The sequence below is a fragment of the Mustelus asterias genome, chromosome 11, assembly GCF_964213995.1.
Source record: "Mustelus asterias chromosome 11, sMusAst1.hap1.1, whole genome shotgun sequence".
Taxonomy (NCBI): Eukaryota; Metazoa; Chordata; class Chondrichthyes; order Carcharhiniformes; family Triakidae; genus Mustelus; species Mustelus asterias.
This window is the reverse complement of record NC_135811.1, coordinates 76,885,104-76,901,111: the sequence shown is the minus strand read 5'-3', so window position 1 is coordinate 76,901,111 and position 16,008 is coordinate 76,885,104. Positions and strand designations below refer to the sequence as shown.

Here is a 16,008-nt window from a genome sequence, read left to right as displayed (position 1 = left end):
TAATAATTTTGAGTAACTCTTCAAAACAGTTGAGCTCGTAAAAGGAGTTAAAAATTCTGACCTGGAATTACACCTGAAAAGATGGGTTATACACCAGACATTAGCTTGAAACAGGCACTAGCCCAGAGTGATGTAGCACCAGCTTATACTGTGCCCTCTTCACCACTCTTTACTAGGAAAGTGCATCATTGCAACAACAAGATTGTGCATTTGTAAATCACCTGCTGCATAGTAAAATTCCCGAAGCAGGAGGGTTAGAGAAGTTTTTATTTTTAAAAAGTTTATTTATTAGTGTCACAAGTAGGCTTACACAAACACGGCAATGAAGTTACTGTGAAAATCCCCTAGTCGCCACACTCCGGCGCCCGTTCAGGTACACTGAGGGAGAATTTAGCATGGACAATGCACCTAACCAGCATGTCTTTCAGACTGTGGGAGGAAACCGGAGCACGCGGAGGAAACCCACGCAGACACGGGGAGAACGTGCAGACTCCACACAAACACAGTGACCCAAGCCGGGAATCGAACCCGGGTCCCTGGCGCTGTGAGGCTGCAGTGCCAACCACTGTGCCACCGTGCCGCCCCCCCGCCCCAGAGGGGAGAACATTCATAAAGAATGACTAATGATTGAGGTTCTGGAGAGTTCCTGCTCCCACGGCCCAGTTCAGGAGAGAACAATAATCGTTCTATACAACACATAATTAAGCAGCATTTAGTGGCTGAGGGTGACAGTACCTGCTCTCCAATCTCCAGGTCGTATTCCCACTGCGGGAAGATATTGGTGAAAGTCAATGGCTCGGCGCCAGCAGACACAAGATATGCTTTCGGGGATCGCCTTGGGTTCTTTTCTGATGGGACAAACACAAAAAGATACCAGTTGCCGCCTCCAGGTAGTTAAATGATGTCAAAGAATTGAGTTAGCTCACGATTTCCATCTCCCGCGCCGCCCTGTGTGACTGACCTGTGCAGTATTGCAGCGTGGTCTCCATGGCGCATTTCCGCTCCATGTCCCAGCGAAGCTTCGCTGAGCCTGTGCATTCACTGTCTGACGGCCAACCGCCCTGCCACAGGTAAACTTCCAGCTGGTTATCCACAAGGAACAAAGCTGGAGAAATCCGACGTGCAAAGTGAGACACTTAATCACAAACAATTTAGGCATTCGAATCAATATTAAACCCCAGCACCTTTATTTTTAGGCAGCGGTCCTCGACTGAGGTCTGGGAATCTCTTAACCTCCAGGCAGCACGGTGGCACAGTGGTTAGCATTGCTGTCTCACAGCGCCAGGGACCCGGGTTCAATTCCAGCCTTGGGTGATTGTCTATGTGGAGTTTGCATGTTCTCCCTTTGTCTGCGTGGGGTTTTTTCGGGTGCTCCAGTTTCCTCCAACATTACAAAGATGTGTAGGTTAGGTAGATTATCTAGGCTAAATTGCCCCTTAGTGCCCAAAGATGTGTAGGTTAGGGGGATTAACAGGGTAAATAAGTGGGATTACAGGAAAAGGGTCCGAGTAAGATGCTCCTTTGGAGAGTCCATGTAGATTCAATGGGCCAAATTTTCTGCTTCTGCTCTGTAGTGATTCTATGATTTTTGTCAATGTACCTGAAACAGACGGGAAGCTACTGTTGGTGGGTGAATAGGACTATTCGCTGGCAAGCAGCTAGGTATTGTGGGAGAATACCTCGGGAGGTGAGTGCTGAGATGGCAAGGCCAAGACTGGTGAAGAGAAAGTCGCGGCTATCCGTGTGGAGTAGGAAGGGACATGGAGTATGCGTAGTGGGGGGGGGGGGGTGGTGAATGGGTAATAGTTAGGGGGCCTAACCACCTTCTTGCGAACTGGGTCGATATCCCAGTAAATGTAGGTGGGTCTTCTAAGCTGCCCACCTTGGCATTTTCCCCATCTCCATTAACACCTGGGACCTGCTTCGGGAGGTCCATCTCTGGTCTGATTCCTCTTGGCTGGGTTTCCATTTACTCCAGAGGGAGCTTAGGAACTCAATGCACGATTTTCACCTGCGAGGTGAGAACCTGGCAGTGCCGATCCCACCGTATTTTCATCTCGAGGAGGTGGCCATGGACCAGAGATGGACCTCCCAAAGCAGGTCCCAGGTGTTAATGGAGATGGGAAAATGCCACGGTGGGCAGCTTAGAAGACCCACCTACATTCACTGGGATATCGACCCAGTTCGCAAGAAGGTGGTTCGGCCCCCTAACTATTACCCATTCACCACCGCCCCCCCCACTATGCATACTCCATGTCCCTTCCTACCCCCCCACCCCAAGCATCCTCCATAGCCCTCATGCATTGTTCATAGCCAATTCCTCCAGTTTCCACAAGGTACTGATGCAATGGGCCCTGTAATAACACTGGTGAGTTATTGAAATGCTCATGGAATTGTCAAAATAAACTCACAGGCATTCAAACTCTCCCAGAAAAATATGGTACCTCTTACAATTTCATAAACTGTCAATAAAACACAGTCAATCGTAATTACAACTCCACAAGAGATTTTGTTTTGCTCATTCGTGGGACACGGGCCTCGCTGGCTGGCTGGCCAGCATTTATTGCCCATCCCTGGTTTGCCTGATGGCAGTTGAGAGTCAACCACATTGCTGTGGCTCTGGAGTCACATGTAGGCCAGACCAGGTAAGGACGGCAGATTTCCTTCCCTAAAGGCCATGAGTGAACCAGATGGGTTTTTCCGACAATCGACAATGGTTTCATGGTCATCAGTAGATTCTAAATTCCAGATTTTTTTTATTGCATTCGAATTTCACCATCTGCCGTGGTGGGATTCGAACCCAGGTCCCCAGAACATTAGCTATGGTTCTGGATTAATAGTCTAGCAATAATACCACTAGGGCATCACCACCCCAGTTAGTATAACAAGTTAATATACTTTTTATTTACATAGTTACAATAATTGTACTTTTTGAAATATTTCATCAAATGAACCATTTTTGAGTTGCTGTGTTGACGGTCGGTCATTCTGCACGATGCAGCCATTCTGTGCACAGCAAGATCCCACAATCAGCAACAAGGTAAATGCCCAGATAGTCTGTTATGAGCTCCATTCACTGGTAAATGGTGAGGGAGGAATGTTGGCTAGGACACAGGGGACCCACCTGCCGCTGTACTTTGACAACAGTCTGAAGAGGCAGATGGGATCTTTGGTAAAGAACAAGCAACTCTGATGGGGGGAACTGCCTCGGTGCTGCAAGGTGGTGTCAGGTCCCTGTGGGATCTTGCTGTGCTGCACCTTTTCCTACATTACAACAGTGGCTAAACCTCAAAAAATACTCAAAGCGAATTGGGCTTTATACCACTAAAATCATTCTTCCTTTCAATGTCGTGTCTGGTTGGATTTGGTTCTTCATTTCTAGAGTAGGGTTCTAACCTGGAAGCCTCTGACACAAAACCAAACAAACTTGGACCAAGTTTGGAGAGAGAGAGAGAGACAGCCCTGAATGCCCCTTGCCTTGTGAAACTTTAACCCTCCCTTTGGCTTGTGCACCAGTTTGGGCTGCATGCAGGAAGGAGTATTCACCTGGCTGAGGTACTGAGCAGAGGTCCTCCTGCAGAAATGGCATGGCCATGATACCGCTGGTGAGGCGTGTGGGACTGAACTGCTCCGTCGCTGTAAACTCCCCCGAGGAAGCGGTCATCCGGAAGAGCCGTGCGGTGAAGTTGTATTTCCCGGGATCTGTTGGACATAAGAGAGAATAATCAACACTCGGGAGGGAGATACCTGGGTTATTAAACAGAGCTAATTAGCAGTGAGCAAGCAACTTTAGCGTGCCCCAGAACACACTGGAGCTAGAGTAAACTTTGCGTTGGCTGGCACCCCACCAATCAGAATTCTCCATTAACCCGTGCTCTGGTTTCCTCCCACACTCCAAAGATCATAGAATCCCGACAGTGCAAAAGGAGGCCATTCGGCCCATCGAGTCTGCACTGACAACAATCCCACCTAGGCCCTATCCCCGGAACCCCATGTACTTACCCTGCTAATCCCCCTGAGACTAAGGAGAAATTTAGCATGGCCAATCACCCTAATGCGTACATCTTTGGACTGTGGGAGGAAAACGGAAAATTCAGAGGAAACTCGCGCAGACACGGGGAGAACGTGCAAACTCCACACAGAGACACGAGGCCGGAATTGAATCTTTGTCCCTGGTGCTGTGAAGCTGCAGTGCTAATCACTGTGTCACCGTGCCACCCTTTGTGTGGGTTGGGTTGATTGGCCATGCTAAATTTCCCCTTCGTGTCAGGGAGATTAGCAGGGTGAATACATGGGGTTACAGGGATAGGGCCTGGGTGGGATTGTGGTTGGTGCAGGCTTGATGGGCCAAATGGCCTCCTTCTGCACTGGAGTATTCTATGATTCTATAAACCGGAATTTCTGACATTCCCTGAATGCAAACTGTCACTTTATCAAGTGTGAACAATTATAAAAAGTTATCCTATACACTGCATTATGTTTATCTTTATATTTTAATGCTTTGTCGAAGATTAGCAGTGAAAAGAATACTGTTCTTTACTTCCTGAGTACTTAAACATTATTTCATGCTACAATACTGCACTACACTATACTGGTAAATTTAACCCTCCGTTAAACAGCATTTTTGATTAACTGGCACCACCCATTCCCCACGCTTGCTGGATAATAAAGATTTAAACTGCATAAAAGGTACAGTCTGGAATCAAGAGAAAATCATAGAATCATAGAATCCCTACAGTACAGAAAGAGGCCATTCGGCCCATCGAGTCTGCACCGACCACAATCCCACCCAGGCCCTACCCCCATATCCCTACATATTTTACCCACTAATCCCTCTAACCTACGCATCTCAGGAAAACTAAGGGGCAATTTTAGCATGGCCAATCAACCTAACTCGCACATCTTTGGACTGTGGGAGGAAACCGGAGCACCCGGAGGAAACCCACGCAGACACGAGGAGAATGTGCAAACTCCACACAGACAGTGACCCAAGCCGGGAATCGAACCCAGGTCCCTGGAGCTGTGAAGCAGCAGTGCTAACCACTGTGCTACTGTGCCGCCCAAATATATTCAGTGCCAGTCAATCCCACACCCTGACTCCCCGCCCCGCTTCACTTCGCTTCCAGTCAGCCAATCCAGACTCTACACCCACCCCATTTTGAGCCCAGAGTCCCAGTTCCGCTACCTTGTAACATGCAGTCATAGGCTTTCCGATCCTGTTGTCCCAGTGCACGCCAGAAGTCCGGATGCTCAGAGCCTTCTTCTAACTCACACACCGTTACATCTGTCCTACTCCATTGACCCAGCTCCTGAGGAGGGCTAAGGAAATAAAGAACTTAGTTCATAAGTTCATAAGATATAAGAACAGAACTAGGCCATTCGGCCCATCGAATCTGCTCCGCCATTCGATCATGGCTGACGTTTGCATTTATACTGAGCCGAATCACGAGTCCCAGAAATCGAACACAATGGAATTAGTTTGGAGTTTAGTTGCTATTGTTTGCTCAGAAAACTCATCAGTCACGTCCACAGCAAAGTGCTATTTCAATGGGTTGGTTGAGGGATAAATGTTCACCATGATATCTGGAGAACTCGCTGCTATTTTGATTAGTGCACTGAGATTCTTAAACACCCATTAGAAGCACCAAAAAATAAGTAGGTGCAATTCAAGTTGGACATCTCATCTGGAAGATATCACCTCTGACCTTCCTGCAGCACCCCTCTTAGTTTGTGTTTTTAAATCCTGGGGTGAGATTAGGAACTTCATTCTGTTGGTTTAAAGGTGAGGGACTAATAAACTGAGGGTAAGTTGTTTTCACAATGGAACAAAATAGGATATAGAATCCATCAGGCCAAATGTTCCACACTGTTATCTCATTCTAATTGCTCTTTTGCAATTTCCTTTGAATATTTTTCTGCCCTGCCCAGGTAGTGAATAAGTCCCGTCCACCCAATCCTGTCCTCATTTGGTGCAGAGTCTCATTCATCCTCTGAAGCAATAATGACCACAGTTATCATCTGATGAGTTTGGCTGGGTTCCGAATCTTGGAGGGCATCTAGGGGGTAGATCTTGATGTTTTGCTTTGAAATGAGAAGACATTGGTCAGTCTAGCAGTCAGCACATACTTCCTGCCCGTCCCTCTGCCTGCTGCTGACATAGTTGATTAGCTGCAAGTACATAGAACAGGAGTGTGTCTGAGACATATTGTGTAATGAGGGAGGTCATAAAGTCATAGAAGTTTACAGCATGGAAACAGGCCCTTCGGCCCAATTTGTCCATGCTGCCCTTTTTTTAAAACCACTAAGCTAGTCCCAAATATCCGGATTTGGCCCATATCCCTCTATACCCATCTTACCCATTTAACTGTCTAAATGCTTTTTAAAAGACGAAATTGTACCCGCTTCTAATACTACCTCTGGCAGCTTGTTCCAGACACTCACCACCTTCTGAGTGAAAAAACTGCCCCTCTGGGCCCTTTTGTATCTCTCACTTTAAACCTATGCCCTCTAGTTTTAGACTCCCCTACCTTTGGGAAAAGATGTTGACTATCTCGCTGATAGGTGGGAAACTGAGTGATTGCGAGTTCATGCTCAGCATACATCTTCAGCAGGAGGCAACCTTTGCAACTGCCAATCCCGTTTTTTCAGAGAAACCCTTCCCAAGCCTCGTGATCTGCACCGACACTAGTGTTGCAGTCACTAAGGACGATTCACCTGTCTGATTCTGGCACAGTAGCAATCAAGGAGTGGAGTTCATAATCGAATTCAGCCTTCACATCACCAGGGTTGGTCATGGTAGGGGCATACACACCAATGACCAGCTTCTTGCCCATAGCTGTGCCATCAGACAATCAGTCACACCTGTGGCAAGGCCTCACCTTACTGACGAGATGGTTCAAGCCTACGCCAGCTTCAGACCATTCTTCTTTTCGACAGCCATGCCAAAATAATGTGTAACTTGTACCAATTTCCTTGTGCTGACACAAGTCTCGCAGCGGCCGACAATTTGGACATCGTACCCAGCCTGCTGACAAGAGTTCTTCTCTCTGGTGTGTTGACGGTGGTGTTGTCCATGAGGCTGAGCACGTTCCATGCTCCAATGATGACCAGTGTCACCTATGCTTTCCTTTTGGAGATTGACTTTACCACCATGTTGATGGGATCCCTGCCATCTGTAGCTTCTTGGTCAGAGAGGTGAAGCAATGTTTAGGGTACATTTTCCAGCCCCTTCCCCAGACTAGGGAGGTGAGCAATGTGGTCCTGAGGAGGGGCTGCTCACTCGCTCAGTCACTCGAGTTCCACAATTGCTTCCTCCCAGTGAAAAGCGACCCTGGGGTCTGAGCTGCCTGTGTGCAGATTCACGGCTACAGCCCCCAGTGAATCCACATCTGCTGCAACATCACTCACCCTTCACCCTAGGATTTGTGACACGAGATGGTGAATAACGGATGATGAACATGGCTATTGGGGTTATGGTGAGTGTAAGGGGAAAATACAAGGAGGGCACACTTTAAAATGGCAGCACAAGAAAGCACACTCTGAAATGGCTGCCTGGCACACACAGGGTTAACTGGGAAAGAAGCCAGAAAAACAGCCACAGGCTCCCGCTGTTCAGAAATAACGTCAAGCCAGAATCCTGACAGACAAACCACTTACAAAGTACAGACAGTGACTCATAGCAAACAAACACCTCAGGAAGCCAAAGCCAAGGGTCGAAACATCTTTAAGATAAGGAAACCCCTAAACAAAGAGCTTAGATTAATGCTAGAGGAAGGCGGGAAATATGAATGCGAGGGAACCGATTAGCACCCGCACAAGACGAAACTAGCCATTGATAGACCCATTCATAAAATGCTAAATGTCTATACCTGTTTGTATTCTTGTAAACATGGGGAAATGTACCCATTCATGAAATGTTAAATACTTGTAAATGTGATAATCTTCGAATCACCGGTCTACCCATTGTGTAAAGGGTATAAAATTGAACCGCTCCCGGTATACAATTGAGAAAAGGTGTTCTATGAACATAGTGCCTTTTCTCCACGGAGCTCCGTTTAATAAATCGTATTTTCTGAATCTCGAAGTCTGACTACTGGTGGATTTTTCCCACAACAAATGGCGTAGTCGGCTCGGATCCTATTACTGGTGAGACCGATTGGCCACGGTCGCAACCGGGGTAGAGATCACGGAATTTGTGACAGTCGGACTGGATCAGAAAATATGGTTTATAAGGGGGAAATATTTGTACTGTGTATTTGTGATAGTATTTGTTATAGTGATAAGTACTAACTGCTGATAGGAATAAATAACTGTGATTTGTGCTGATCGACAAAAGGACAAGGTAGTGCCTGTCTCAAAAGCTCTGCCTTAGACTGGCTATTAAGAGCAGAAATCTGCCACGTGAAGGTCAGGAATTGAAGTGAGTGAGAGACACCAAGGGCACTAAAGGATTGTGAAGCACAAAAGGGCAGAAGTCGGTTTAACATCACCCTCTGTAGTGGCGAACAGACGCAGAGGTGCCAGCTGATTGCATGAATGTATTGAAAAGTTGGGAACTGTACTGTCAATGTGGTGAAAAGCGGGGCGGAACAGGAGTTTGATCAACTCTGACCTAAACCGAAATCCGGTGGAGAAGCACATTGCCGAAGTGGTAATCGTGGAAGCCGTGAGTATAACTTAAAACCCTGTAACGGCAGTAAAACACGGTGTGAGAATAGCAATAGTGGCCGGGGGTAGTGAAGTCCCTACGGTAGTTAACACACTTTGCTAAGAGTAGTAATAGTGGCCGGGGGTAGTGAAGTCCCTACGGTAGTTAGCACACTTTACTAAAGAATAATCGTGGCCGGGGTTAGTGAAATCTGCGAAATGGCAGATAGTGAAGTTAAAAGGGGATCTGCAGGTTCCCTGATTGAAATCTACATGACAGACAGGAAGGAGTTAATAAAGAGAATGCAAAAGGATGGCTGGGATACTTCTCAAACCTTAGAGCAGCAGAGAAAGTGGATAGATAAAGTAAAAAGAAACAGAACGAAGAAAATAGGAATAATGTTAACACATCAGTTAGCAGGTCTAATTGAACAAACAATTGCCTCTACAAGGAAATGGAGAGAGGACAAAGAAAGAATTAGAGAACTAGAATCCCAAGTGAGGGAATTGGAAAAACGAAATCAGGTTTTAGAAAGGCAAGGGGGAGGAGAAACTGATCCTCTACCTTCTTATGAGTCCACCCAGCAAGGGCCAACGGCACCCTCAGGAGAGTGGGAACAGCTGGAACATAACTTAGCGCCCATAACTAGAGGGGGGACCGCAGCGCGACCCAAGGCAAATTATAAACCCTTTACCCCAGGGGAAAGACAGCAGATAATGGCTTCCCTGGGCAAATTACAAACCAGAAGCGCGAACACCACATTCTGGGAGGAATTAGACACAATCTGGGTAGGACACCAATTACACCTAAGAGACATACACCAACTGGTCAGGGCAGCCTGTCCAGCGGATAAATGGAGACAGGTAGTAGGTGGACCCGCTTCCCCTATAGCGCAGGATTATAGTGGGGGACGGTGGACACATGTAATCCCCCTAACAGCAGAAATAGATACGCAACAACCACCCTTCTTACGGTTTAAGGAAGAAATTCAGAGGGTCTTAGGGAATGCCCCCACTAATTGGAGCAGAATCACCACCACAAAGCAGCTTAAAGGGGAAGGAGCCTCTGAGTACGGGGAACGATTGTTCCGAATATACCAAGAGTGCTCAGGACAAGTGGACCCAGGGCGAGGAGATCGAGCATTCATCCAAGCTTTTAGGGATGGACTCTCTAGTGCCCACCAGATCATCCTAAAAATGGGAGTGATCATGTCCCAAAATTACGATGAGCTGGTGGAGTGGGCTGGCGGCGTCCCAGCGGAAGAGAAACCACAGGCAAGAGCAAGGTTAGAAAGGGTAGCAGCCTACAGTAATGAGAGTGAAACAAAACCCAGATTGATCTGCCACAATTGTGGACGACAGGGGCACTTTGCGAGGGATTGCGGGACTCCACGGAGAAAGAGCAAAACTAGGAACAGTGGTAAGCATTGCAGCCACTGTAAAAGACACGGACATACGGAAGCCGTATGTTGGCATAAGCATGGGAGACCCCCAGCCCAATCCACGTCCCCAGCTGAACCCCAGGAACAAAAGGACACCCAGGGTCAGCAAGATTGACGGTCTGCAGCCCCCGTCCACAAGGGTAAAAAGGAGGGAAGGATTTATGTGTCAGCACTGGTAGGGGGCAGACAATGCGAGATGCTAGTGGACACAGGGGCATCCATATCCGTTACCGACCTACCCTTACCCACTATAAATAAAATGATTTATCTGACCGGGATAGGAGGGAACAAAACTCCCGCCTACCTTAGCGAGACCACGTTAGTAGAAATAAACAATCTATATATCCCAATGAAGTTCTATGTGTGCAGAAATAACGAGGGAACCATAATGGGGAATGATTTAATGAAAGAATATGAGATCTTGATAGATTGTGGGAAGGGAGAATTGATTTGGCCAAGACAGGACGGTCGAGGGAAACTCACAAGCCACCTCGAGACCATTAAGGTGGCCACAGTCACCACCAGAAAATGGGAGTTAGAGACAGGAGGGTTCGGAGCCATTTGTGCTTCCGTTCCCGGAGTATGGGCTGAGACAAAGTTAGATACCGGGTTAACCAAAACAGATCCAATAAAGGTACCGGGACCAGAGCATAAGCCACACAGGCAGTACCCAATTAAACCAGAAGCAGAGAAAGCTGTAGTAGAGATTGTGAAAAAGGGGATCCTGAGAGAAGCCACGAGCACCACTAACTCCCCAACATGGCCAGTGAGTAAACCTGACGGGAGCTATAGGCTCACGATAGATTACACTGGACTTAATAAAGTCACGTCCAAACTGCACCCCATTGTAGCAAGCCCTTCGACAATCCTGAATGGACTGTCACAGGAGCATAAAATATTTACAGTACTGGACATAGCTAATGGATTCTGGTCCTTACCCTTGGATCCTGAATCCCAAGACAAATTTGCATTTACAGTAGGGGACAAGCAGTACACCTGGACCCGTTTACCACAGGGATTCCACAACAGCCCCGCTATATTCCATCGAGTGATGAGTGACATCCTAAATAGGGTAGAACTGCCAGAGGGTAACACGACCTTACAATATGTAGACGACATCCTAATAGCTTCAGAGTCCAAGTCAGGACATCAAGAAGCCCTATACCTAGTACTGAGCGAATTAAAAGCCGCAGGGTTAAAAGTCAGCCCCAAAAAGGCGCAGATCGGGAAGTCACAGGTCCTATACCTAGGGCACCTTATATCCCAAGGACTTAAAGAAATGCCGGCGGACAGGAAAGAGGCAATACAACAGATGCCGCGGCCGGTTAATATAAGAGGGGTTAGAAAGGTGCTAGGACTATTCAACTACAGTCGGAGTTTCATCCCAGGGTTCACAAAACTCGCAGAACCCATACAAAGACTCGTTAAAGGGGGGAAGCCAGCTTTAGACCCCGTAGAGTGGGGACCCGAGCAAGAAGAAGCTTACACTAAATTAAAAACAGAACTAATATCAGCCCCCGGACTAGGCTTACCCGATCTTAACAAAGACTTCCACATTTATTGTAATAATGAGGAAGGGTTCTATTCCGCCATAGTGACACAGGACCATGGCGACAGAAGGAGACCCATAGGGTATTATTCCGCTGCAGAGGGGCCGGTAGTCACTGGACTGCCAAGGTGCATAGCTGCCTTGGATTGCGCCGCATGGGCTGTAAAGGTTAGCGAGCCAGTAATCATGACAGGGAACATAATCCTCCACACCAAACACACCTTGGTGGAAATGTTAAACACAGGAAAACTAAAGTCAGTCTCCAACATGAGAAGGGCTAAATGGGAAGCTGCCCTCCTACCTCCCAGTAAGTCCGTAACAATAATAAGGGATACGGGAAATAACCCAGCAGAAGGAATCTTAGATGGAGGAGAACCCCACAATTGTGGGGATGTGGATGCAGGAGAAGGAGAAGGAAGGATAAAGGACATGCCCCTGGTAACAGCGGAAGAGACCCTCTTTGTGGATGGGTCACGTAAATATGTGGAGGGATCACCCCGAACAGGATGGGCAGTCGTAAATAGTAAACTAGAAACAGTGAGGTCAGGAAGAATTGACGGAAGCTTGTCTGCACAAGTGGCAGAACTGGTGGCACTCACCCAGGCACTTGAGTTGTCCGAGGGTAAAGCGGTAAACATTTATTCAGACAGCCGCTATGCCTTCGGAGTCATACATGATTATATGACAGCTTGGGGAAGGAGGGGGTTCATAACGACAGGGGGAACCCCTATCAAGCACCAACAGAGAATTGAGGCGTTATTAAGAGCTAGTGAGAGACCTAGAGAAGCCGCAGTAATAAAAATTAAAGCGCACCAGAAGGAGCCCGGAAGAGATAGCCCAGACTGGCTAAATTTCAAAGGAAACCAAACCGCAGATAGGGCAGCACAGATAGCCCTAGAGCAGGAAACGATTGATGAATTACCCATAGCAACAATAGAACCAACAGAAGCCGAAGTAGACATTCAGGGTTTACATGAGGATACCCCAAAGGAAGAAAAGGAGAAGTGGGAAGCGCAGGGAGCAGTCAAGGGGACAGATAACATTTGGAGATGAGAAGATAAGGTAATAGCACCAGAGTGCATACAAAACACCCTATTGGGATTACATCATGGACTCTCACATGTGGGTAGAGAGGCCATGATCACTAATATCGGAAAGGAGTGGTGGTGGAAGGGAATGGGAAAGGATATTGCCCGACACTGTCACCGATGCGTGACGTGCGCGCAACACAACCCTGGCAGACCCATAAAAATTAAAATGGGACACCAGCTGAGACCCAAGGGACCCTGGGAACATCTACAACTGGATTTTACAGGACCACTGCCACAGTCCCATGGCAAAACTTACTGTCTGGTCATCATAGACCAGTTCACCCGGTGGGTGGAAGCATTCCCAACTTCAAACTGCACTGCCACCACAGTGGCCAGAATATTGGCAGAAGAGGTAATCCCAAGATGGGGGGTACCCCTACAAATTGATTCGGACCAGGGAACGCACTTCACTGGAAAGGTAATAAAAACAGTGTGCCAATTAATGGGGATAAAACAAAAATTTCACATCCCCTACCACCCGCAGAGCTCTGGAATGGTAGAACGTATGAACAGAACACTAAAAAATGCACTTGCTAAGGCCATGCAGACATCAGGAAGAAGGTGGACAGAGGTATTGCCCACCATACTAATGAAATTAAGGGCGACCACGAACCGGACCACCGGATTAACCCCTTATGAACTAATGACAGGACGGGCGATGCAGTTACCAGAAAGCATCATAACAGGTGGGACCGATGTCGGTCCACTAAAAGATAAAATCAAGAGATACGTTCTGGACCTGAGCACCCAGCTAAAAGGGATGCGCAAATTGGTAAAAGATAATCAGGAAATAAAAGACGCAGAGAGAGAGCTGGAAACGCTCCCTGACGTCCCAACAGTGTGAAGTCGCGTCCTAGTGAAAACACTACCCGACAAACCAGGGTTTGCACCAAAGTGGAATGGGCCATATGAAATTATAATTAGTGGGGATACCTGTGCCTGTATAGACATAAGAGGGAAAGGTGTCTGGAAGCACTGGACACAGCTAAAATTATACAAAGGAGATAAGTAGCTAAATTGATGAACTAACAGAACTGCTTTCCTCAACACAGGCAAAGACTGCAAGTAAGAGCCGGCGTGCGCGGGTTAATAAATGAAATAACTGTAAAAAATTGAATTGTTGTGTTAAGTTTTATAACTGTTGCGAATATGTATGTAATCGCGTATGTAATTGTATTATTTTGTGTTGTGGTAACTGTAAATCTGACTGGGCTAGAAGATAACTTGCTTTACAAAGCCCACATACACTTACATGGGAATCGAACTGTATGTTACCCATTAACACAATCTGTAGAAGCCCTGTTTGTAGCCACCCCTGGGTGGACCCCTCATGACTTATATACTGTAGATACATCAGAGACACCCTGTAAGGGACAAATTGGCAAATATAAAAGAGGTTTACAGGGGAGATGTGTGGGACTTGTAAACCCCACAAATCCTACATGCAAGGGGTCCCAACAGAAGGGAGGAAAAGCTTGCCCAGACACTGCAAGCTATCCGCTTTGTTTCACGGGACAGGGATGGGGATGTGCCTATGCCTTAGTCCCTAAGAATGATTCTTGTGTACAGACACAGTGTGTCCGTCAACATTGTCGGATCAACAAGGGACGGATTATTTGTATTTGTGACGAACGAAAATGTTTAAATATAACCGCGGGAAGGCAGCTTATTTGCGGGCAATGTAATGGGACTCACGTAAGCTCAGCCAAATGGACATACCCCTTTGATACTTACCAGGTGGTGGGATCAAACGGGAAGCTAAGTGAACTGAACAATTGGCAGTATGAGCAAACTCACAATCGGGACACTAAATGCTACCGGGCTAAGAAGGGGTATGTATTCCTCTTCAATGGTACCTACATGACAGAAACTCCAAACCTCCCAAACCGTTTTGCGGTAGGAACAATCGGGCCACTGACTGTTCCATGCCCTCAGAAGGGGTACATTAGGAGGAGAATAGTGACCCGGGCTATTAGCAGGGAATTCTGCGCTAACTGGGAAACCCCGAGTACATTGGGATCCTCACTGGGGTATGGGTTCCTCGGAACTTTATCTCTAGGAGGGTCAGCCGGGGTAATTGGAGCTAAGAATAGAAACCATATTGTTTGTGGGCTAACAATCCTGGGAAACAGCACTTCAAAAGCATTGGAGGCTGTCAACCAAGAAATGGCTGAGTTAAGATTGTATGCGCAGCAGACACGATACGCAGTGGACTACCAGTTAGCACAACAAGGGGGAGTATGTGCCATCATAGGCGACAAATGCATAACCCATGTCACAGATGAGTCTTACAATATTACACAAGTCATCAATGACATCAGGACGCAACTCGATAACTTTAGACAGGGACCCACAAGAGGAGGTAGTTGGCTGGCTTGGCTGGTGGGAGAATCCTGGGAATCGTACCTGTTACATGGGTTGATTATACTCATTGTCATTATACTTGTCTGTTGTCTGACTGTGGGATGCCTTAAAGCCTGTTTTAAAATAATGTTGACAAGAATTGTGCCAGGAGCCAGTGTGTACATCGAAGAAGAGCCCCTAATGAAGATTCCCGAAGACGTCAGAAGAAATGAAGATACTGGAAGAAATAAAGACATCAAAAGAAGCGAAGAAGAAGAGAAGAAAGAGAACCTGTATATGTGAATGCATGATTGGTGGTCTGAGGATTGTCCAAGCTCTAATCCGACCAACAGGAGGGACTGTAAGGGGAAAATACAAGGAGGGCACACTTTAAAATGGCAGCACAAGAAAGCACACTCTGAAATGGCTGCCTGGCACACACAGGGTTAACTGGGAAAGAAGCCAGAAAAACAGCCACAGGCTCCCGCTGTTCAGAAATAACGTCAAGCCAGAATCCTGACAGACAAACCACTTACAAAGTACAGACAGTGACTCATAGCAAACAAACACCTCAGGAAGCCAAAGCCAAGGGTCGAAACATCTTTAAGATAAGGAAACCCCTAAACAAAGAGCTTAGATTAATGCTAGAGGAAGGCGGGAAATATGAATGCAAGGGAACCGATTAGCACCCGCACAAGACGAAACTAGCCATTGATAGACCCATTCATAAAATGCTAAATGTCTATACCTGTTTGTATTCTTGTAAACATGGGGAAATGTACCCATTCATGAAATGTTAAATACTTGTAAATGTGATAATCTTCGAATCACCGGTCTACCCATTGTGTAAAGGGTATAAAATTGAACCGCTCCCGGTATACAATTGAGAAAAGGTGTTCTATGAACATAGTGCCTTTTCTCCACGGAGCTCCGTTTA

General features: G+C 46.9%; 1 protein-coding gene across 12 annotated transcripts in view; it reads right to left on the bottom strand.

Moving 5' to 3' along the window:
* svild (supervillin d) overlaps positions 1-16,008 on the bottom strand; it is a 214,367-nt gene that overhangs the window by 10,269 nt on the left and 188,090 nt on the right. For all 12 annotated transcript variants that reach the window (XM_078223785.1, XM_078223788.1, XM_078223790.1 and 9 more), the window contains 4 exons: positions 5,186-5,319; positions 3,547-3,702; positions 962-1,105; positions 736-848 (listed from right to left, as the gene is read on the bottom strand). In XM_078223785.1, the coding sequence (XP_078079911.1) occupies positions 736-848; positions 962-1,105; positions 3,547-3,702; positions 5,186-5,319 (547 nt within the window). The remainder of the gene's footprint in view (positions 1-735; positions 849-961; positions 1,106-3,546; positions 3,703-5,185; positions 5,320-16,008) is intronic.